General features: G+C 49.5%; 1 protein-coding gene across 1 annotated transcript in view; it reads right to left on the bottom strand.

Moving 5' to 3' along the window:
* Nucleotides 1-23,847, bottom strand: part of LOC119630728 (uncharacterized) — a 37,174-nt gene that overhangs the window by 755 nt on the left and 12,572 nt on the right. Inside the window, exon 2 of the mRNA XM_062676715.1 lies at nt 8,057-8,521. Coding sequence (XP_062532699.1) covers nt 8,057-8,521 — 465 coding nt within the window. The remainder of the gene's footprint in view (nt 1-8,056; nt 8,522-23,847) is intronic.

Here is a 23,847-nt window from a genome sequence, read left to right as displayed (position 1 = left end):
AAGTTGTAAGTTTAATTAAAACAAAATTAAACCGTTAATTTTTAACAGTTTCATTGTTTATATATAACTACATATGTGTGAGCCTCATAAGCAGTTCACACAATATAGAGCATGCTATGTGAACACAAGCCTAATCGCATATTTCTTTCAGATTGTTAACAAATTCACATTTCACAGCTTATTTATTCGAGGTATTTATTGTCTTCGAAGTTCGCAAGTTGCAGACGAAACTGAAGCCATTTTTACTTCCCAATATCCTATCCCAGCATCTATTTCCGGTCATTATATTATTTACTTTCCGAATACTCAGTTTTCAAACCAAGAGCACATAGATAGTTGATTAGTGAAATAGACAGGACAGTGGTATCCGCGCAGACTTATGTGCCTGGCCACTGACTAATAATGATAATAATAATAACTATTATAACTATAAAACTAATAATAACTTCTATGGAATGCGCTCCCACTCAAAATAAGGTCGGCCACTACACGTGAAGCGTTTAAGACGAAGGTTCGAGAACTGTTTCTCAGAGAGTTAGCAGAGCCATCTCATTGATAATATTTGTTTATACATGTTTTATATGTATATATTTACGATATGTATATGTATATATTTATGTATATGTATTTATTTAAGTACGAGTATTTGTATCTATAAATATTATGTATGTTATATATATACACATATGTTTAAGTAATATCACCTTCACACTACACCTACCAAGCTTCATCTCTGCACTCCCCTGAGGTAGACTGTTAGAGAATGCCTATGGCATTAAGTCCGCCTTTATACTTTCCAGTATAAGAAGTTATAAATAAATAAATAATAATGGCCGACGACAAATCGCATAATCAACATTCTCAAACAACAAAAAAAGCTCACGAAATTACGAGACCTTCTCTGTTGAATGTTTTTACTAAAACAATACATTAACCGTTCCTTTGACGTTCGAATGAGAATTAACATAAAATTTTATGGCCCCCGTTCTGTTGCTCTTAATCCCCGAAAAACGAAGAGTGACACACAGCGAAGAAAGGGTTAACCTTTTTTAGGAAGCCGAAACGGGTCCGATGGGCCCCGAGCATGCTTTTATTCAAATTAAATGTCTTTAACGTGGATGAGAGTAAGCGAGACGGATCCATCAACAGGAAACGGTTTAGAAGAAGAGTTTTCAGAGATTTCGAAATGCTTGGCTATTGTTACATAATCTAGTCCCCTTGTCTAAACAGTCAAGTTATATATATATTTTTTATTGCTTAGGTGGATGGACGAGCTCACAGCCCACCTGGTGTTAAGTGGTTACTGGAGCCCATAGACATCTACAACGTAAATGCGCCACCCACCTCGAGATATAAGTTCTAAGATCTCAGTATAGTTACAACGGCTATCTCACCCTTCGAACCGAAACGCATTACTGCTTCACGGCGGAAATAGGCGTAATTATATCCGTAATTCAGATTTAAAAGCTCAATTTTTTTACCTATGTTAAGAGACCTCTTAGAATTCATAAAACGCGGCTATTGATTTTGACACTGGAGTTCTTAATAAACTGACAAACGTCAGAACCTTCAAGGGGAAGGCACGGCTGCTTCACGGCTGAAATAGGCAGTGGTGGTACATGCAAGTTCTAGCATCGATAACACTTGCATAACAGCGTCCATATAGAGATGTCTGCTACAAGTGGCCTTTCCCTGCTATATATATAAACAGTTATGATAATTAGATTAGGGTCGAGCCAGGTGGGAAATGGCTTTCATATTCCCTAAATATTTGGTAAATTTGTCACTAAATATTTATTTGGTAATGCCAACTATTTTGTATTGATTTTTTTAGTATTCTCTATAGGTATTGTCTAGACGTAATAGTGGATCTCTGACAAGCACTGGCCGTAGTTGTTAATGTGTCTGTGTTTTGCTCTAGGGTGGAAATGTAATAGTAAAGTTGTTTAAATTTGTGAAATCTAAGCATTGCAGATTCTTCTCAGTTAGTCGCGATTCCGATCGGGTGGTAGATTCAGCGAAGCGCTTCTCTAGCTAGAGCTAATGGTAGCAAATTCCCTTAGGTTGATCCCGTGAGCTTACCTTCCGTTCCGAGCATAGCAGGGATAGTCTTTAAGGCTACCAGCGATCAGGTAGGCCAAAAAATGTTTTTCACTAATTTGTAAATTATGCATTTTTGATTTTTATTTCGATTGATATCCACGATGTTATTCGTTCAATGTGTCAGTCATTCATGAAGACGCGTCAATAATGTATATCTCCTTAGGACGAACATATCCCGTAGATATCACAACAAGAATTCCGTCATCGCCTCCTCATCAGCACATAAAAAATTAAAAGCATGTTTTTCTTTAGCGTTCGTGTCACTTCTAACTTCAAACAAAGGAGAATTGCAAAATACTAATTTATTCAGGAGAAGAACCTTTTTTATTTACTGATCGTCGAAGTAATTGATCGGAATAATTGCAATGAGCAAAACAGAATACTAAAACCTACACATCAGGGACATAACGTCTTATCTTCGATTCGGGGAATAGGAAAGTACTCTTTTCGTCCGACAAAATAAAGATGGGTTTCGTTTTTAAGGAAGCGGTACATGTGATATTTCAGGGACGACTTGAAAAGAATTCTTTGTGTTATAAAATTAAGTATTTGAGGTTTTTTTTTGTGGAAAATGGCCACTGTTTTAACACGATATTTATTAATTTGATTTATTTGTAACTACTGTGGGGTTATTTTAATATTGAACATTTGAGGTCTGTCAGTTTTATCTTTATAGTGAGGTAGCCTGCATAAAAACATCGATTAATGGGATGAATCGATACGGACTTGAAACATGTGTGAATTTTAAAAATTATCAGGCAAATCCCTTTTTTTTTTTTTTTTTTTTTTTCGGGTAGAGGGCCGAACCTCCTACGAGGTCCCCGCGCAAAAGGGGCGCGCGGGGTATGTGAGACTCAACGATCTGCATGGTGTTGTGAGCAGACCGCGGGCCCAAGGATTTTAGAGCCCACCCACTAAACGACTCCTCTGCACTCTTACACCCGACGTCCGATCCCCTCCGAGGTCAGAACCCGGATGAGGTAGGGGGGCTACCGCGGTCAACACTACAACCAGACGGCGCGGCTCACCCCAAGGACGCCCAGCCGACGGAGCCTTCGAGGCGAATCGAAGGCTCTGAAACGTCGGCCGTCTCGGTACAGCAGCCCGTCGGGCCGCCCAGACGGTGCCGCTGGTGTCCCGGAATACCCCGCTGGACCAGAACCAGCCTGCCGGGTCGGGACGCGATACACCGTCGACCGGTCGCTCTATTCACTCCACGGCAGCGCGCTAGAGTGCTGGTAGCGCGCCGCGCGGCCTCACCCCCTCAGGTCGCCCCTTGACCTTCACCGGGGGGAGGCCGCCACCTACAGGGGCCGGGACGTACGGGCGTATTCCCGCCTCCGGCCCCCGGCTCGACGGCGACGGATCGGTGCGGAAAGGGAAGAGCTCTCCCTCTCTCGCTCCGCCGCCTCCTTCTGCGAGATGGTGGACTCGCAGAAGTCGAGCATCGCCTTCCAGGACGCGTCGCTGCCGAGCATCGTAGCCACGACGCGCGGCAGCGAGAGGTCCTCTCCAATGACCGCGACGAGGGCGGCGCGTTGCTCGTCGAATCCAGAGCAACGCGCCAGCGTGTGTTCCGCTGTGTCTTCCTCGTCGCGGTCCGCGCAGTGGTGGCACTGCGCCGTCGGTTCCCTTCCGGCTATCTTGTGCAAGTACCGGCCGAAACAACCATGGCCGGTAAGCATCTGCGTTAGCCGGAAGGTGAGGCATCCGCGGTCGCGGCCCACCCAGTCCGCGAGAACCGGGCGGACCGCCTCGACGGTTCGGAGGCCGGCCGACGGGTCCGCCAAGCGGCGAGACCACGCCTCCAGCACGGACCGCCGAGAGTGGAGCCTCCGCGCTCGAACTACACCTTCGCTGGGGCGCCCTTCCCCCCTAGAGCGGAGGTCGCTACGCCACCGGTAATCGGCAGCGAGCGCCTCCGCCTCCAGGTCCCAGGGTGGCGCCCCGGCGAGCAAGCACGCCGCCTCGAAGGAGACGGTGCGGTATCCTCGGATCGCCCTGACCGCGATCGCGCGCTGCGGACGTCGCAGCGCGGCGACGTTCTGGCGGGTCAGGGCGTGGCACCATACGGGCGCGCCGTATAGTGCCATCGACCGCACCACCCCCATGTAGAGGCGGCGCGCCACCTGATCGGGACCCCCGACGTTTGGAAGAAGCCGGCTCAGAGAGCCGGCTGTCGCCATCAGCCGAGGGCCCAATTTTTCGAAGTGAGCGCGGAAGCTCCACCGACCGTCCAGTTCGAGGCCGAGGTACCGAAGACCGGTCACTCCGACCCCGACGCGGACGCCTCCGATCACGAGGTGGGCACCCACAGGCGGCGCTCGTCCCGGCCCGTGAAACATCAGGGCCTGGGTTTTGTCGAGCGCCACCTCGAGCCCCAACCGTCGGATCCTAGTGACGACGTGTGCCACGCCTGCGCACGCCAGACGGGCAGACTCCCGGTAGTCCCTCCCCGGAGCCACGACCAACGTGTCGTCGGCGTAACATATTACGCTCAGCCCGGGGAGGGGACCCCGAATGACGCCCCGCAGGACCCAGTCGTAGCCGATGTTCCACAGCAGGGGGCCCAGGACAGACCCCTGCGGAACACCGCGCTCGACGGGGAAGCGGAACATCGCCCCACCGTGTCCGATGCACTGGATCGACCTGCCCTCGAGGTAGGAGCCGATCAGTCGGCGGAGGTATGCGGGGACGCCGTGATACTCCAGCGCCCCCGCGATCACCGACCAGGGCAGGGTGTTGAAGGCGTTCCTTACATCTAAGGATAACGCCATCGCCACCCCGCCCCGGGATACGGCTTCGTCGGAGAGGGCCCGCACGCGCAGAATTGCGTCGATAGTCGAGCGGCCCTCTCTGAAGCCGTATTGCTCCGCCGAAAGATCGGGACCCGTCTCGGTCAGGTGCCGGACGATGCGGGCCGCGACGATCCTCTCGAGCATCTTGCCCGCTTCGTCCAGCAACACGATGGGGCGATAGCCCGCGGGTGAGTCCGCGGGGCGCCCGTCCTTCCGCAGAAGGACCAGTCTGCCCGTCTTCCATTTCGACGGGAACCGTCCCGACTCGAGGCACGCTTCGAAAAGCCCCCCGAGCCGGTCCCCTAGGGCCTCGAAGGCCAAGCTCCAGACCCGGCCGTGAACGCCGTCAGGGCCGGGGGCCGCGTCCTTCGCTCTCATTCTGGACACGGCCGCATGGATCTCCGCCCCCGTGATAGGGGGAGGGGGCTCCTCGGCAGCAGGAACGCTGGGGCGACGCGGAGGCGTGCCCCACGTGGCGTCCATCTGGGGGGGCTCAAAGTCCCCCCCCGCTGCCGGCGGGAACAGTGCCGCAACAATTTCCCGCAGCTGCCGAGGCTGGAGCCGCTCGGTCACCGGGAGCGCCCACTGTTGCAGTTTCCTGCGAACCATCTTGTATGGGCGCCCCCAGGGATCTTCGTCGAGCGACTCCAGGAGAGTCTTCATGCTCTGCTTCTTGGCCTCGCCGATGGCCAGCTGCAGCGCCGTCTGCTTTTGACGACAGTCAGCGTGCAGCTGGGCCGCCGTCTCCGCGAACGCAGCGTCGCGACGACGGCGGCGGCGGTGGCGTGCGCTCCGGCGGCGCGCCCTCACGCACTCCTCTCGGAGTCTTGCGATCTCGGGCGACCACCAGAACGCACCCCCACGTGGTGCTCGGGGGCCGACCCGGGGCATGGCGGCATCGCAAATGTTTGCCATGGTGCCCCGGAACCAGTCGACCTCCGCATCCACGTCCGCGAGCCGCGCGGGTTTTGGCGCCCACGCAGCAACAGCGGCCGCCTCCATCAGCAACTCCTTGTTCATCCGTTTCAAGGCCCACCTGGGGAACGAACGGGGCGCACCTTGCGGGAGCTCCTCCTCGCCGCGGGCGCCCGCGGCTGACGACGATGACAAGGAGGAGGCGGAGAGCTCAAATCGGACGTATCTGTGGTCCGAGAGCGTCTCCGCCCCCTCGAGTACGCGCCAGCCGCGGGTGCGGCGCACGGCGGACGGGGACGCGAACGTCATGTCCACGTGAGATTCCCCGTTCCACCGCACGCAAGTCGCGACCGTGCCTCTGTTTAGGAGACAGAGGCCGGTCGCGATCGCCCACTCCGAAAGGGCCTCGCCTCGCGCGTCCGTGCGGGGGGAACCCCAAGCCGTGCACTTGGCATTGAAGTCCCCCGCGACGATGACAGGGCGGGACCCGAAGCGGTGCAAGAGCACCTCGAGCCCGCCCAGAAACCGCTCGAACTCGGCGAGGCTCCTGTTCGGAGAAAAGTACGCCCCGATCACGACGGTCCCGTCGATCCTAGCCGCGACGTACCCGGGTCCCCTGGCCACCATATCCAAGGGGGGTAACGCCGCGGACTGTCTCAGTACGATGGCCACGGAGCCGTCGACGTCCCCGATCCAGCAGTCCTGGTCGGTGGGGACGAAGTACGGCTCCGCGGCGACAGCGACGTCGATTGACCACTCCGCCATGGTGTGAACGAGGAGATCCTGTGCCCTGGCGGAGTGGTTCAAATTACTTTGGAGGAAGCGATGGACGCAACCCATTACGGGGCTACGTCCATCGCTCCCTCGTCTGTCCCGCCTTGCGGCTGCTCTGGTGCCGCGGCGGGAGCTGACTCACCGGCTGCCCTTTTTGCAGCCGGCTTCTTTTTCTTTCCGCCCCTCCTCGTTTTTGTAGAGGAGGGGGCGGACTTACACGCCGGGCCCCCGGCCCGGTGGTCGGCCTTCCTTTTGGCCGCGTCGCACAAGACGCAGTGCGGCGCGGCTGTGGTGCAGGAGGCTGCCTTGTGCCCCGGTTGGCCGCAGCGGAAACACAAGCCGCTGCGGTCCACGGTCGAGGGGCACTTGGCGAGACCGTGGCCGGTGCCGAAGCACCGAAGACAGCGCCACGGCCTGGCATCCTGCAGCTGCACGTGGGCCACTACCCAGCCCACGCGCAGCCTTCCTGGGCTGTCGGAAGGCCGCCCCTGTGGAGGGGTGGCCAGGAGGGTTGCCGTTGCAATGGGGCAACGCGCCCACGCCGTCCGGGTTCCCGAATATGTTTCCCGGAGTTCCCCGACTTTGACGTCGGCGAGGGCGCAGTTGCCCTGCGACGCGATGGCCGCGGCGACCTCCTCCTTCGTGGCGCACTCGTCGAGGCCCGTGATTTTGACTTCACCCATCTTCACGGGCCGCGCGATGCGCACCATCTCGGGGTCCGGCAGAATTTCTCGAAGCCGGGCCGCCAATTTTTCGGCCGCGGCGTTCGTGTTTTCGCCGGGGCACTCCAAAAGACGAGCCCCGTTGGCCGTCTGCCGGACCTTGACGCCACCCTCCACGCCGAGGGCGTCCACATTTACGCCACCGCGCGCCTGGGTCATCACGTCGTGGTACGTGATGCCCTTTTCTTTGGCGGCCGGCAGCAGCTCCAATACAACTGCAGCCGACCGCGGGGCGCGCGGCTTTCTGCGTGCTCCTCCTCTTCCTTTTTGGCCCCTCGGCTCCGCTCGACCCTCTTGGCGGGGAGCGGTGGCCGCAGGGGCGGGCTTGGGACGCGGCGCAGCAGGCGCCGCCACTTTCTTAGGCCCACGCCGCACTACCGTCGTCCAGGCCTCTTCCATATTCGCCGGGGCAGGGGGCAGTGGGCGGGGCTGTGGGGTCGGGGCCGGTTTTGCGGCGTTGATGCCCCTCTTCTTCTTAGTCCGGCTCCTGCCAGGCCCCGCCTTCGCAGGCTGGGACGGGGCAGGAGCAGACGCCGTTGTCTTCGGAGGGGCGGACGTTGTTGCCCTCGCAGCAGCAGTCGCGGCGGGGCGTGCCGCAGGAGTTACGCCCATTTTGGTTTTGGGGCCGCCATATGTTTTGGTGGCCCTTGATACCGCGTTAGAGGTGGTGGTCGTCTTCACGATCCTGCGGGGTGCCGGTGTTGGGGCTTCTCCCTTTCTCTCGTGAGCGAGGGGCGGTCTCGCGCGCTCCACGTTGGAGCTGCGTGCCTCCTGTATTAGGAGCCGCCGCCTCAACTCCTCGGCCTCATTGACCTCTTCTGTTTCGAGCGGAGCAGATGCAGGGGCCGAGTTGCACTGCTTCTCGACTAAGTCGTTCACGAGCGTGCGCATCTCAGCCATGTCGACCTTCATCTGCCCGTTCTCCTGCCGAAGGCGATCGTTTTCGGCACTCATTTGGGCCAGTCGGGCGTGCAGCAGGTCCACTGTTTCCCGTAGACCCACCGTTTCATCGTTGGTGGTGCGGCTTACCGCATTCGCCATTTGCTCCTCCAGGGAAGAGGTAGCCGATTTTAGGGCCCGCACGCAGTCGCCCTTTAGGCCCTTGGCCGATTTCTTAACTACCGCAGACACTAATTTCTGGGCGATGTCACATGTTCGGAGGGGGTCGGAAGGACCCACCTCGGTAAGGGAGCGCTCCAGATGCTCAACCTCTCCGTTTTTTATACGTTCGTTGGCCTCACGGCGGGCGGCCCTGGCTTGCGCCGAGGAGGCAGCAGCCAGTCCGCGAGAAGAACGAGTCCCTAAATCAGTGGCGGGCGACGCCGCAGCAGTCGCCGGCCCTTCCGCCAACGCCATATATTTGGCGCTGGCAGGCTCACCCTCGGACGAGTCAGACGGAGCGGAGGACGCCGGCCGTCGAGCCGACTTCCGCTTCCGCCGCGTCCGCTTTTGCGCGCTGTCTGCGAACAGCACTGGCGTCTCCCTCCCACTGGACGCGTCGCCCCTCGCGGAGCTTCGCGCCGAGTGAAGCGAGAACAGGCTGTCGCATCGTTCGAGGAGCACGGTGGGAACTCGATCCCTTACGCGACCCGTGCTGTCGCCCCCTTCGTCGTGGCATTGTTTGCCCCCCCCAGAAACGGTGGGGCAGCGTGCGGCCGATTCCTCGACCGCACGGAGGGATTCTCCTCCCGCGGAGCGGGAGGTACCCTCCTGGGGTAATAACTTTTTAACAAGTGCCATTATTCATTATTTTCCTTTTTTATTAACCAGGGGTCGGTCCCCTGGGGTCTGGTTGGTACCCTCGGGACTGGACTCCCTCCAGCCATTCATCCCATCGCCGGGCACCAGAGCTTAGGATTGGGGCATTTTTTAAAGAGGTTTACGTCCTCGCGGCCCCGTGCCTCGCGGCAGCGGCCCCCGTCCCCCACGCGGTGAGGATTACGGGTTCGCCGGCGGCCCGCCGAGTGCAACGAGCAACACGACAGACCACCGCCCGACGCTCATTAGAGCAACAACCACGAAGCCACGCCGGTATACCGGTACCCCCCTCTGGAGGGCGTGCCCCTGTAGCCGAAGCCGGGGACATGGCGACCAGCGGCCGGAAGATGCGTAAGCAACGCCGGCTCACTTCTCCATCAAAGGGCAGGCCAAAAGTGGCCCACCACCACCCGTGGGTTACGTCCGAAACGGGTCGGACGTGACCCGAAGAAAAACGAAAAAGGGGGAAGAAAGGGGAAAAGAGAGGGAGCCCGAGCGTCTCCAGGAGGAGCACCCTTCAGCGAGTGAAGGGCGTGGAGAGCCCGCAACTCCCCCTGCTGGTTTTGGTCCGCGTCATCCGATCTCTTTCGTTGCAAAGCCTAACTAGGCTACCCTACTCCTACACCTAGCCTACCTACCTAACACCTAGAAATCCTTGCAACGAAAAAGACCGGACGATACCCCTGGGAGTGGGACTGTTCCCAGAGGATCCCGTTATCCGCCACCTACGGACGCGCCCGGTGGAAGTCCAGCAAAACTCCCCCACAGACGGAGCCCCCAGCCACGCAGAGTGCGCGCCGGGGGGCCCGCCCAGGTCCCTCGGGATCAGGCAAATCCCTGTCCCATTATTTTTTTCTTTCGTTAATTTAAAATGTTTTTTTTTTTTTTTTTTGTGTCAATAGATAATTTTCGTTCATGGATATCAACTTTGCCCTGGATTGCCTTTGCCCATTGCCAAGGACTCCGGCTGAAGACTCCAATCAGATTTAAAAAAGGATATAACACGGTAGATACGTGTTATATGACGACGAATTGTGCGAAATAGTGTTGTTATATGAGACTAGAAGCCAGTACAAAAAGCATAGTATTTTTACTGAGTGAAACATCTCAGCCCTAAGCCTGTATTGATTTTTTTACTATTATACATAAAAAAGATGTGTGGTGTCGTGGGACACCGGATAGGAACGAAGTTCCTTATAAAAATATTAATTTTGAGTTCTATTGGAGGTATAAAGAAAACAAAACTGGAGGTTTCGCAACAACCCACGGTCATTCGGTAACGTGCGAACTTATTGTGGTACACTTCATTCACGGTTGTTTGCATAAGAGTTAGTGTATTGCGCAAACGAACGCTCTGAGATCGTGGTCAATGAATGATAAAAAAAACGTTTTTTTTTGTACCTTATTACAAAGTTAAGTTATACACTGTGTGCATTACTAATAAAAATCTTACGTTACGGACGTTTTTCCCCGGTTAGGGTACCCCTCCGCATCGTCCTATAAGGAACTTCGTTCCAAAAAAAAGCAGTAAAATTTCGGTTATTCCCATATATTGTGTGTTCATACTGCATTTTTTTTTTTTTGTCAGGAGGAAATCGCCGGACTTCCGCCCTCCACTGGGGATGGAGGGTGGGGTATGTCAGAGTCGAACTGACTAAAACCTCCTGTCGTTCAACAACCAACGTCCAAACCTCGCATGAGACAGAACTCATGAAGAGGCAAAGGGGGAAAGTGAAGCGTTTAGTGCGGGGCACATCTCTTCCATCACCCTCCCCCTCGGGACGCCGGACTGGCGGTCGTCGGCGCCACGACCACCAGCCCTCTCGGTCGGCAGGCTATCTGAAGCCCGCCTAGATGGCGCCGGTTAGAGTGAGCTATCCTACGGAATACCCCGCTGGACCAGAACCAGCGTGGGTCGAGGATAGCCGGCCTTCCATCACCCGGATGCTCTTGCGTAAAACGCGTGCAGAGCAGCTTGCACGTCGTCTTCTTAAGCCCCCATCGCCGGTCCCCAGACCGACATGTGAGGGGGACCCGAAACACTTAGAGGGCCAGGGCTTGGGCGAGATCCGCCTCCCTGGCCCCCGCTCGACGGCGGCGGGATTGTGCGTCTCTCACGCGCCCCGGCGCCTCCTTCTGCGAAATGGTGCATTCGCAGAAGTCGAGCATCGCCTTCCACGACTCGTCGTCGCCGAGCATCGATGCCACAACACTCGGCAACGACAAGTAGTTTCCTATTTTTGCGACGAGGACACGGCGCCACCCCTCCCATGCGGGGCAGGCAACGAGCGTGTGCTCCGCCGTGTCCAAGTCGCAACCACAATGGTGGCACTCTGCCGTCGGCTCGGCTCCAATCCGGTGCAGGAACTCACCGAAGCAACCATGCCCAGTGAGCACCTGCGTGAGCCGGAAAGTGAGGCGTCCTCTGTCACGATTCACCCAATCCACAAGGATCGGGCGAATCGCCTCGACGGTCCTACGACCAGCCGAAGGATCAGCCAGCCGTCTGGACAATGACTCCAGCACGGACCGCCGAGATTGGTCCTCCGCGCTCTGACTACACTGGGGCTGGGACGCGCCACGCCCCGGGCACGAAGGTCAGCCCGCCACTGATAGTCAGCGGCGAGCGCCTCCGCTTCCAGAACCTAAGGCGGTGTCCCAGCCAGTACACACGCCGCCATAAAGGAGATGGTGCGATAACCACGGATGACCCTGACCGCGATGGTGCGTTGCGGCCGTTGCAGCAGCTTCGCCACCCCCGCGGCCAGGGACTGGCCCCACACAGGCGTCCCGTATAGGGCCATTGATCGCACCATTCATATTGCATAATGTGATTTTCTAAATAATTTTAAACAAAAATCTCGTTATCGTGTTGTAGAAGTACCGTGTAATAAGATTTATGGGAATTTTCCTTTTCGTGGTAAAGTGGAACTGCATTATAAAATAATCATGGTGTTTTAGAAGGGTTACCGGTATTGGTCAATATGTTTTTTTTTGTTTTTTTTTATTGCCTTTGTAGGCAGACGAGCATACGGCCCACCTGATGGTGAGTGGTTACCGCCGCCCATGGACTTCAGCAATGCCAGGGGCACAGCCAAGCCGCTGCCTACCATTTAATACTCCACAAGCCTCGTTTGAAGAAGGACATGTCATAACGTTCGGGAAACACCGTGGAGGGGAGCTCATTCCATAGCCGGATGGTACGTGGTAAAAGATAAACTCTGGAAACGCACTGTGGATGATCGCAGTGGCTCCAGCTATTATGGATGAACTCTACTCCGGTGGCGGGCGGTGCGATGGTAAAAACGAGATGAAGATATCATCTCGAACAATTCCTCAGAGCACTCGCCATGGAACATACGGTACAAATAACAGAGGGAACCGAAGTCCCTCCGCAGACCCAGAGGTTCCAAACGATCCGTGAGAATGGGATTATCGACAATCCGAACGGCTCTCTTCTGTATGGAGTCAAATGGAAGAAGCTGGTATTTGGGAGCCCCGGCCCAGAGATGGGAGCAGTACTCCACGCAAGGCCGGACTTGTGCTTTATAGAGCAAAAGTCTTTGTCCAGGTGTGAAGTACCGCTTGGCTCTGTTGAGGACTCCCAGCATTTTGGACGCCAACTTGGCTTTGCCTTCCAAATGACTCCGAAACTGGACATCGCTCGAAATGTCGACCCCAAGTATCCCGATACTCTCGGAAGGTTTCAGGGATACTCCTTAGAATTGCGGCGCCATGACAAAGGGGTCCTTCTTCGCAGTGAACGCGCAAACTTGTGTCTTTATCGGGTTGAATTGAACCAAGTTCAATTCACCCCATTCGGAGACTCGCCCCAGAGAGTTCTCCACTTCAGACACAAGTTTTGATCGTCTCTCTTGCACCATGCTCCGAGAGAGACTCTGATGGCCGATATATCGCGCATCTCCCATGCTGTCATCCGCATAGCAATGCATAGCATCAATAGACAGCATGTCATTGATACACAGGATGAAAAGCGTGGGGGAGAGCACCGAACCTTGTGGAACGCCAGCGTTAATGGTCATGGTATCAGAGCAGTCACCGTCTACAACGACCGTGATGCTCCGCCCATCCAAGAAGCTAGCGATCCACTTGCAGAGACCCTCGGGGATTCCGTAAGATGGTAACTTCGATAGAAGTGCCCTATGCCACACCCTGTCGAAGGCCTTCGCGATATCAAGGCTCACAGCAAGAGCCTCGCCCTCCCTCTCCAAGGCTTCAGCCCACCTGTGAGTAAGGTATACAAGAAGATGTACTAACTGACCTGGCAGACTTCTTAGTGCCTCAATCGATAAATAAAAGACCTAAACTTTTGTATAAAATAAACTTAAAACAAACAAAAGGAATCCATCCGACGGGGGAAACGAAATTTTTTTTTTTTTTTTTTATTTAATGCCGAGCATTTTCTTATTTATCTACCTTTTAAACTTTCTCTGGACTTTCACACATAATTCAAGACCAAAATTAGCCAAATCGGTCCAGCCGTTCTCGAGTTTTAGCGAGACTAACGAACAGTAACTCGTTTTTATATATTACATATAGATATAGATTTGTCCAAGGATTTAAAACTCCTTGAAACTTAGTGATTGTATGTATGTATTTAGGATACAATTGTAGTAAATATACATAATATCGTATGAAACAAAGATCTATACGATTTTATAATAGACATTTTATCGCATAATAAACACGCCGATCATAAAAAAAGTGTATAAAGTCGTAATGTTGTTTTATGATTGTTTTGTTGACTATTGTTTTTAGAATTGCAGGAAAATTTGAATATTCTTTTATTTACTGTCACAATAACTTGCTATTATTATTAATATAAGTTATTCCTTTCTGTAATTTGATTCTTTAATTTGAATTATGTCACGCATGCGCTGTCGACATGTGCCGGAACGTCCGCGCATGTGCTGTAAAGTCGAAAAGCCTTGACAGATAAATAGTATGTCATTGTGTAAAACTTTATAAAAAATAATTTCTATTTAGATAGTTACAAGATTATAAAATAAACTTTAAACGTCGTTTCTTTGTTCTTTCAGAGCAACACATTGAAGTTTTATTTATATTTATATTTAGTTTTATTAATAAAACAACATTACCTAATAATCTTATATCTCATCTATAAAAATGTAACATTGTAGCTTTCTCGCGTAGAAGTTCTAATACATGACATTTGAAACACTATTTTAGAAACTTTTGTAAAGAATAAAAAAAACTTTCGAAAAAAAACAATTTTTTATTGCCATGCAGTCGAGCATACGGCCCACCTGATGGTGAATGGTTACCGTCGCCCAGGGACAGAGCCAAGTCGTTGCCTACTGTTAATGTATGTTGTATTTTGTTACCTTATTATTTCTCTGTTCACTTTCTACTCATGTGTGATGATAATGGTGGAAACATGTTTGGATTTGGATTACGTATTTTTATTAATATATATGATTGGTTCTGTACAGTGGGTTTCGGAAAAACAAAATCATGTACATAGATGTTTTTTTATTCCTATTTTTGATTTAGGCTTATAGGTATAGATATAGGTTAAGATTTTTGTTTATTATTTAAGAGGAATTATTGTTATTGCTAATCTTTACCAGTGGTAGGAAGTCTTGTAAGTCCGTACGGGTGGGTACCACCGCCCTGCCTATTCCTGCCGTGACGCAGTAATGCGTTTCGGTTTGAAGGGTGGGACAGCCGTTGTACTGTAAAAACTGAAAATTCTCAACTCTCTCTCGAACTCACACGTCTCTGGGTGGCTGGCGGCATTTACTTTATTGACTTCCATGGGCTCTGGTGACTACTTAACATCAGGTGGGCCGTGAGTTGGATAAACACATGATTTCAATAGTTCCATTAGTCTTGTCAATTTGGTGTGTCATTTGTGTTATTAAGGTGAAATATTAGCATACTGAAGAAGACTTGTATGTACTGTATGGGTAAATCAGAATATGACATTCAAGGTGGGTGGCGCATATACGTTGTAGATGTCTATGGGCTCCAGTAACCACTTAACACCAGGTGGGCTGTGAGCTCGTCCACCCATCTCAGCAATAAAACAAATAAAAAATGCTACTAGTTACACTCCTATATTGGAAAATAGCATAACCTGAGTTTCGGACCGTTTCTATTCAGTACTGGAACTGTCAGAATTTGTGGTAAATTCGTGATGATTAAAAAATATTTTGATTTTGTTTCGATGCTAAATGTACCGTTGTTGTTAAATATATTGTTTCTGCCTAAATTCTGTACTTGTCTCTAAAGCCCTGTACTTCTCGGCATTATAGTCTAAAGGTCGAATATTCATGATCTCAACGAATCAGTATTGTATATTTCAAATTGTATATTGCTTTTGAATATCGTTACGTTTCTTGAAATAATGATGAAATTTCAGTGAAGAATATCCTGAAGAAACAAAAAGAAAACCGCGAATCCGCAAAATTGCGATTATTACAGAAACCCTTTATTTCTAATTTATTTTTGTTAATAATATTTTAAGAGCACCCTTTACAGATCCTCACTTCCTTTGTTGTCACTCACACTGCGCCGTATAAAAAGTTCAAACGAAAACCCAACAGTCGTAAATAAATAAAATGTGACAGATTGAAAATTACGCAAAGCAAATGAGAATTGTGAATTAAAAAAACAAAATGTGTGCAATTCACAGGTGGTAGAAGTGAAACCTTCCAAAATTAAAATACAATTATCCTAAACGTCTTAAGTATATGTAAAATTTTGTCATTAGTAAATAATTGTAAGGTAGCGCCCTCTGTGAATTGATATTTTAATTTCACGTATAATCCTAAATTAAAATTCACTACAAGAGCTTTCATACACACGTTAGTATTAAAAAAAATCTCACAGATGGCGCTGTATTAAATAGTATGTATATTTCTGTCTCATTCTTTGCTGGCTTCATCCTACACATTTTTGTATTTGTGTCTCTTACCTGTCGTTTTTTCCGTTGCATCCGGTTTGAAATCACAACGATTCTAAAGAAGTTTTCACTTCAAAAAGTATTCACGAAACATAAATTTCCAAACGTAACAAAGCGATGAACCTTAACCGTTACGGTATTATTTAAAATTATACGCGATTTTATTCTACAACAAGTAATTTGCAAACGAAATTAGTTGAACACGAACGCATGAATATTCAAGTGTTTTTATTGCGTTCGAACAGGGACGTACTGAGGGTTTTTTTTATCAAAGGTCAGTTTTCATAGAATAAATTTGGTTTAAAAAAAAAACAGTGTAATATCTCCTTCACTCTTATACTGAAACTGATTGGATTTAAAATTCGCAATGGCTACCACATTACTCAGGCTACTCAAGGTATATAATAATATGTCTTGAGCCTTCTACAATAAGAAAAGTAGCAATTTAACTGATAATTGCGCTGGCTTAACCCCAACAATTATGCACCATGATAAATTTATGATTGCAGCATTTGCACTATTTAAGAACACAATACTAGAGGGGATGTGGATGACAGAGATGCCTTTTGCTTCTGCTGCTTTGTATTTTAATTCAGAACCAATAAGACAGTTTCTCGGGATATATAGCTAATGTCACTGTATCTTTCATAAACTACGGGTCGTTTTGAACATCACTGCGTACGCAGAATTACAACCTACATTCATTCAGATAAATCCGACAAACTGGGCGTTGAACAATCTTTAGAAGAATCCAGGCTATATATAAACTATCTCTGTTCGAACTATTATCGAAATCTTTTCAGCCATTTCTGCTCAATCGAGCACGAAACATTCAAACAATTACATTAAAATATTAGTGTAGATGACGTAGACAATAATATTTCAATGAGTAGAAATACCGCTTGTTTAGATATTGATTTGGGGGTTTGGGGGATTTGGGGGATTTGGGGGTTTGGGGGATTTGGGGGTTGATTGCTTCCCGCTTCCGTAGGTTTAACCCGCGATTCCCTACAAGTGACCCCTGGGTGGTGCAAAACGGGAGCCGAACACATAATCGGTGGTAGGACTTGTCCGACTGGCTGGCGACCACCCTCCAACTAGAGTCCGCCGCCAAATAGCCTAGCTGTGTTCCGGCGTGTGGGTTGGAGAGCCAGTTTTATTCCTTCCCTTTCCTCTTCCTTGTTCGGGGTGAATCTTGATGATGCCTGGAACATGCGGAGCAGACGTGCGTGCGAGCTCGCGGGACGTGATTGTTTGACGGGGGTATAGGGAGACCCAGTGAAACGGTGTTCGCCGCCGCCCGCCGGTCAGTTGGGGACCTGAACCCGGGTGTCTCTACTAAACTCCGCCCCGGGAAGCTGTCCCGCCAACCGGTGTAAAATCCTGCCGTGCGGTCGTCGTGCCGGAGTCGGAGACCGGAGTGGATCCCGGCGATCGCACGCAGGGTGGACTGGGGGCCCTTCCATGCCCTGCGTCAGTCTCTCACGCAACCCGTGGTCGAGCACGTACTGTGTTCCGCGCTTTATTCAGGTATCGTCATGATTTCGCTTCGAACTTCCTACCCCACCCATTCCCACTCTCCAAACAAAAAAAAATCAAACATGACAGTACAAAAAAGGAAAAGGGTTTTGTCGGCGATGCCCCATTCCACATTTAATGTGGATTTCAGCAATGTAAGGGGCCTACACAGCAACCTCGACGCCGTACACCACCATCTTGAGACGGCGCAGCCTGCCCTCCTTTTTCTGACGGAGACGCAGATATCTGCTCCGGATGATACTTCGTACCTTGAATACCCCGGCTACGTATTGGAGCACAACTTCCTGCGTAAAGCCGGGGTGTGTGTATTCGTCCGGGCTGATGTCTGTTGTCGCCGTCTACGAGGCCTCGAACAACGGGACCTGTCCCTCTTGTGGCTGCGCGTAGACCATGGGGGTTGTACCCGAGTCTACGCGTGCCTGTACAGGTCCCAGAGCAGTGATGCAGGTTCAGCTCTGATAGAGCATGTGCAAGAGGGGACTAGCCGCGTGCTTGAGCAGTACCCATCTGCGGAGGTGGTGGTTCTTGGAGATTTTAACGCTCACCACCAAGAGTGGTTGGGGTCCAGAACCACTGACCTGCCGGGTCGGGCTGCTTACGATTTCGCCCTGGCCTACGGCCTCTCCCAGCTGGTGACACAGCCCACCCGTGTCCCAGATATTGAGGGGCACGAGCCTTCTCTGTTGGACCTTCTGCTGACCACCGATCCAGCCGGATACAGTGTAGTGGTCGACGCTCCGCTTGGATCGTCTGATCACTGCCTTATCCGTGCTGCCACACCACTCTCTCGTCCTAGTCGTCGAACGACGACCAGGTATCGAAGAGTTTGGCAGTATTTGTCAGCAGATTGGGATGGATTGCGTGAATTTTACGCATCCTACCCATGGGGGCGGTTCTGCTTTTCCTCTGCTGATCCTGACGTCTGTGCGGACCGTCTTAAAGACGTGGTGCTCCAGGGGATGGAATTGTTTATTCCCTCCTCTGAAGTGCCCGTTGGGGGTCGCAGCAGACCCTGGTATAACAATGCCAGCAGGGATGCTGCACACCTCAAGCGGTCCGCATACGTGGCATGGGATAATGCCAGGAGACGTCAGGACCCTAACATCTCAGAGGAAAGGCGGAAATATAACGCCGCTTCCAGGTCCTACAAGAAGGCTATTGCCAGGGCGAAGTCGGAGCACGTTGCTAGAGTTGGCGAGCGACTAAAGAGCTATCCCTCTGGGAGCCGTGCTTTTTGGTCGCTCGCCAAAGCCGCAGAAGGAAACTTTTGCAGGTCTAGTCTCCCACCACTGCGAAAGTCCGATGACAGTCTGGCCCATAGTGCGAAAGAGAAGGCTGACCTTCTGGTCAAACTCTTCGCCTCGAACTCGACCGTGGACGACGGGGGTGCCACACCACCGAACATCCCCCGGTGTGATAGTTCCCTGCCGGAGATCTGCTTTACACAGTGTGCAGTCAGGCGGGAACTCCGACTCCTGGACGTCCATAAGTCGAGTGGGCCAGACGGCATCCCCGCAGTGGTTCTGAAAACGTGCGCCCCTGAGCTGACGCCTGCGCTAACGCGTCTGTATCGCCTCTCTTATTGCGCTAACAGGGTTCCGTCTTCATGGAAGACCGCCCACGTCCACCCTATCCCCAAGAAGGGTGACCGGTCGGACCCATCGAGCTATAGGCCTATCGCGATAACTTCCTTGCTTTCCAAGGTGATGGAGCGAATAATAAATATACAACTCCTGAAGTATCTTGAAGATCGCCAGCTGATCAGTGACCGACAGTACGGTTTCCGTCACGGTCGCTCAGCTGGCGATCTTCTCGTATACCTTACTCACAGGTGGGCTGAAGCCTTGGAGAGCAAGGGCGAGGCTCTTGCTGTGAGCCTTGATATCGCGAAGGCCTTCGACAGGGTCTGGCATAGGGCACTTCTGTCGAAGCTACCATCTTACGGAATCCCCGAGGGTCTCTGCAAGTGGATCGCTAGCTTTTTGGATGGGCGGAGCATCATGGTCGTTGTAGACGGTGACTGCTCTGATACCATGACCATTAACGCTGGCGTTCCACAAGGTTCGGTGCTCTCCCCCACGCTTTTCATCCTGTATATCAATGACATGCTGTCTATTGATGGCATGCATTGCTATGCGGATGACAGCACGGGGGATGCGCGATATATCGGCCATCAGAGTCTCTCTCGGAGCGCGGTGCAAGAGAGACGATCTAAACTTGTGTCTGAAGTGGAGAACTCTCTGAGGCGAGTCTCCGAATGGGGTGAATTGAACTTGGTTCAATTCAACCCGATAAAGACACAAGTTTGCGCGTTCACTGCGAAGAAGGACCCCTTTGTCATGGCGCCGCAATTCCAAGGAGTATCCCTGCAACCTTCCGAGAGTATTGGGATACTTGGGGTCGAGATTTCGAGCGATGTCCAGTTTCGGAGTCATCTGGAAGGCAAAGCCAAGTTGGCGTCCAAAATGCTGGGAGTCCTCAACAGAGCGAAGCGGTACTTCACGCCTGGACAAAGGCTTTTGCTTTATAAAGCACAAGTCCGGCCTCGCGTGGAGTACTGCTCCCATCTCTGGGCCGGGGCTCCCAAATACCAGCTTCTTCCATTTGACTCCATACAGAGGAGGGCCGTTCGGATTGTCGATAATCCCATTCTCACGGATCGTTTGGAGCCTCTGGGTCTGCGGAGGGACTTCGGTTCCCTCTGCATTTTGTACCGTATGTTCCATGGGGAGTGCTCTGAGGAATTGTTCGAGATGATACCGGCATCTCGTTTTTACCATCGCACCGCCCGCCACCGGAGTAGAGTTCATCCATACTACCTGGAGCCACTACGGTCATCCACAGTGCGTTTCCAGAGGTCTTTTTTGCCACGTACCATCCGGCTATGGAATGAGCTCCCCTCCACGGTGTTTCCCGAGCGCTATGACATGTCCTTCTTCAAACGAGGCTTGTGGAGAGTATTAAACGGTAGGCAGCGGCTTGGCTCTGCCCCTGGCATTGCTGAAGTCCATGGGCGACGGTAACCACTCACCATCAGGTGGGCCGTATGCTCGTCTGCCTACAAGGGCAATAAAAAAAAAAAAAAAAAAAAAAAAAAAAAAAAAGATATTTAAGTACATTTGCTGATGATCAGCAGATGTAGGAATGGGACCGTATCACGTCATCGGATCGTCCCGATCCACTAATGGAGCTTTTAGGTACCTCAAACGCACCGGTCATCGTTCTCGTCGAACCCGTCGCTTGCGACGAAGGGCTTGGACGAGTAAATAGTAAATTAACCCACAGACACAGCCCAGAGTTTCTCTACGGATCTTCTCATCGAGTCGCGTTTCCGTTCCGGTGGTAGATTCTGCGAAGCACTGCTCTTGCTAGGGTTCGTGTCGTCGTCACCTACTAGTTAAGGTTACGCTGAAATAGCCTCTTAAGGCTAACAGCATAGGTAGGAAAAAAAGGGACCCTAGTAATAGTATCAATATTTTCTTCCAAACAATCTCCTCACTCTCCTTTTAACTCCTAATATTCTTGAAAATTTAATTTTCATAATTACACTTCTTCCTGAGTCCGCCCCATTATTTAACACGATATCAGTTTTGCAACTTAAATAATATTATTTCATTTTTCGTTACATGTTTCTACATTATTTTATGTGATACAGAGTATCATTGAACAAAGAAATTATCAAGAATAATGTGCGCTATGAAAGGAGAAAGTGCAGCATTGTACATTCATATTTTAATTATTTTAGTGTTAGTATGGATTGACAATATTATGGCTGTCTTCTTCGAGTCGATAAGTCTCAATGCCTCAGCATTCATGGACCTTCTGAATGTGTTTCTTGTGGACTTTCTTGCGCCCACTGTGTCCTCAGCTGCGTTGATCGCATCGAGGACTGATGATAAAACTCATGGTTCACCATATATAGGACATTACGTTTCACTATTCCACCCTCCACTAAAAGATTTGATATTAAATCCTCAGTTGTAGTGATTGTTCAACTATCAGCAAACGACAGGACGTATCCAGCTAAGTGGCCTCACAATTCCCTCTACCACCAACAACAACTTACTCGTTCGTTAATGACAATAATAAAGACAAGATTAAACCGTAAAAGTATTTCAAATTTTATTTGCTACTAAAGATAACCGAAGAAAATTAATTAGTATAATGATTTTTTATTTAAATACATTAAATGCATTTTGTTGGGACCATTCGTGAAAATTCAATTCAAATTCAAATTCAAAATCATTTATTTCAACTTAGATGTCAGTATGACACACTTGTTGAATGTCAAAATACAAATAACAATGTTAACTCTACCACCGGTTCCAAAAAAAGCCACAGTCCTGAGAAGAACCGGCGAAACAAACTCAGCGGGCTTTTTTTTTTTGTTTTTTCTCAAATATTTTCTTTTTTTTAAATAAACAGAAATATTCACAATAAAAGAAAAAACAAGTCAAAAAAATACAATTAAAAATAATAATAATAATAATGAAAAATGAAAAGGCCAGGAGCGAGCGCCTCATTCCCACGTAGTGCCATCTAGTAAATAATCCTTAACTTTATAATATGCCTTGTTGCACAAACGTTCCTTAACAGTTTTCTTAAATCTATGAACAGGTAGTAGTTGAACGTTTAGTGGGATCTTGTTGAAAAGCTGTACACCCAGCCCCCTAAAAGAGTTGCTTATTTTCTTAATTCGAGCCGCCGGCAACGCAAGCCTATGTTTGTTCCTAGTGTTCACATTGTGCAAATCGCAGACTCTGGGGAATTCTTCAATGTTTTTACGCACGTACAATAAATTTTCAAAAATGTATCGGGACGCTAAAGTTAGAATTTTTATTTCCTTAAACTTGTCCCTCAAGGATTCCCTCGGGTGCATATTATAAATAGCACGAATAGCCCTCTTCTGCAGGATGAAAATCGTTTCGACATCGGCAGCATTGCCCCATAGAAAAATGCCATAGGACATAACACTATGAAAATAACTAAAATAAACCAGGCGTGCCGTATCTTCATTAATATACATTCGTATTTTTTTTACCGCAAACGCTGCAGAACTAAGCCTACTCGCTAACTTGCATATGTGAGGACCCCACTGCAGCTTGGAATCAACTGTTATACCAAGAAAACCTGTCGAATCCACAAGCTCCAGTGTCTCTCCACTTACAGTAATATTAGTGTCAACTTGTCTAACATTAGGTGTGTTAAATTTTATACATTTTGTTTTTTTGTTATTTAATAACAGATTATTAACACTAAACCAATGTACCACGCGCGAGATAGCATCATTCACATCGTCATAATCTTCCAAATGTCGTTTAATTTTAAACAATAATGATGTATCATCAGCGAATAATACGACCTCGTGACGGGTTTCAATAAACTTAGGTAAATCATTGATATATACAAGAAATAGGAAGGGACCCAATATGGAACCCTGAGGAACACCCATATTAAGTAAGACACCGGAAGATCTGGTTCCTTTAACGTCTACTTTTTGGATTCTTCCGGATAAATAAGATTTAATAAGTTCTAATGAAACGCCCCTAATACCATAATGGAGTAATTTCCTCAACAATGTATTATGCTCAACACAATCAAAAGCTTTAGATAAGTCGCAGAAAACCCCAAGGGCATTATGCGACTCTTCCCAAGCCTGAAAAATATTTTTAATGAGATCTACACCTGCATCAATAGTTGACCGACCTCTAGTGAATCCATATTGTTTGTTATGAAGCAGGTTATTGGAATTGAAGTGGTTCAAAAGTTGTTCCAGAATAATTTTTTCAAAAATTTTACTCAATGTAGGTAGTACTGAAATGGGCCTAAAGTTAGAGGGGTCAAAAGTACTACCAGATTTAAATAAAGGTATTATTTTACTATATTTCATTAGATCAGGAAACACACCACCATCAATACAGTCATTAAATATTGTATTAGGAATGTATTAATTAATCTAAAACTGTTTCTGAATCATCCGTAGATTCTTGTATTTTTCGATATATAAGGATATAGACTCAGACTTCTGCGAGCACGCTCTATGTGGAAATATAAACGTTCAGAATTTTTGGTTTATATGTATTAAGAAAAATGCTGTTTATAAATTACATAAGTAGATTCCGTGAACTTTCTCGGCGATAAACAATTAGTACACAAAACACTGGAACGGTTCGTTTATATTTCGATTTGAGAAAAAAAATATTATGAATTTTAAACCAGCCACCGCTTATATAATAGGAGATAGTAAATTATTAGAAAATAGTCCTATGTAATTTAAAACATTTACAAA

Source organism: Bombyx mori, chromosome 28, assembly GCF_030269925.1.
Source record: "Bombyx mori chromosome 28, ASM3026992v2".
Taxonomy (NCBI): Eukaryota; Metazoa; Arthropoda; class Insecta; order Lepidoptera; family Bombycidae; genus Bombyx; species Bombyx mori.
The sequence above is the reverse complement of the archived record's forward strand: the minus strand, read 5'-3'. Positions and strand labels throughout refer to the sequence as shown.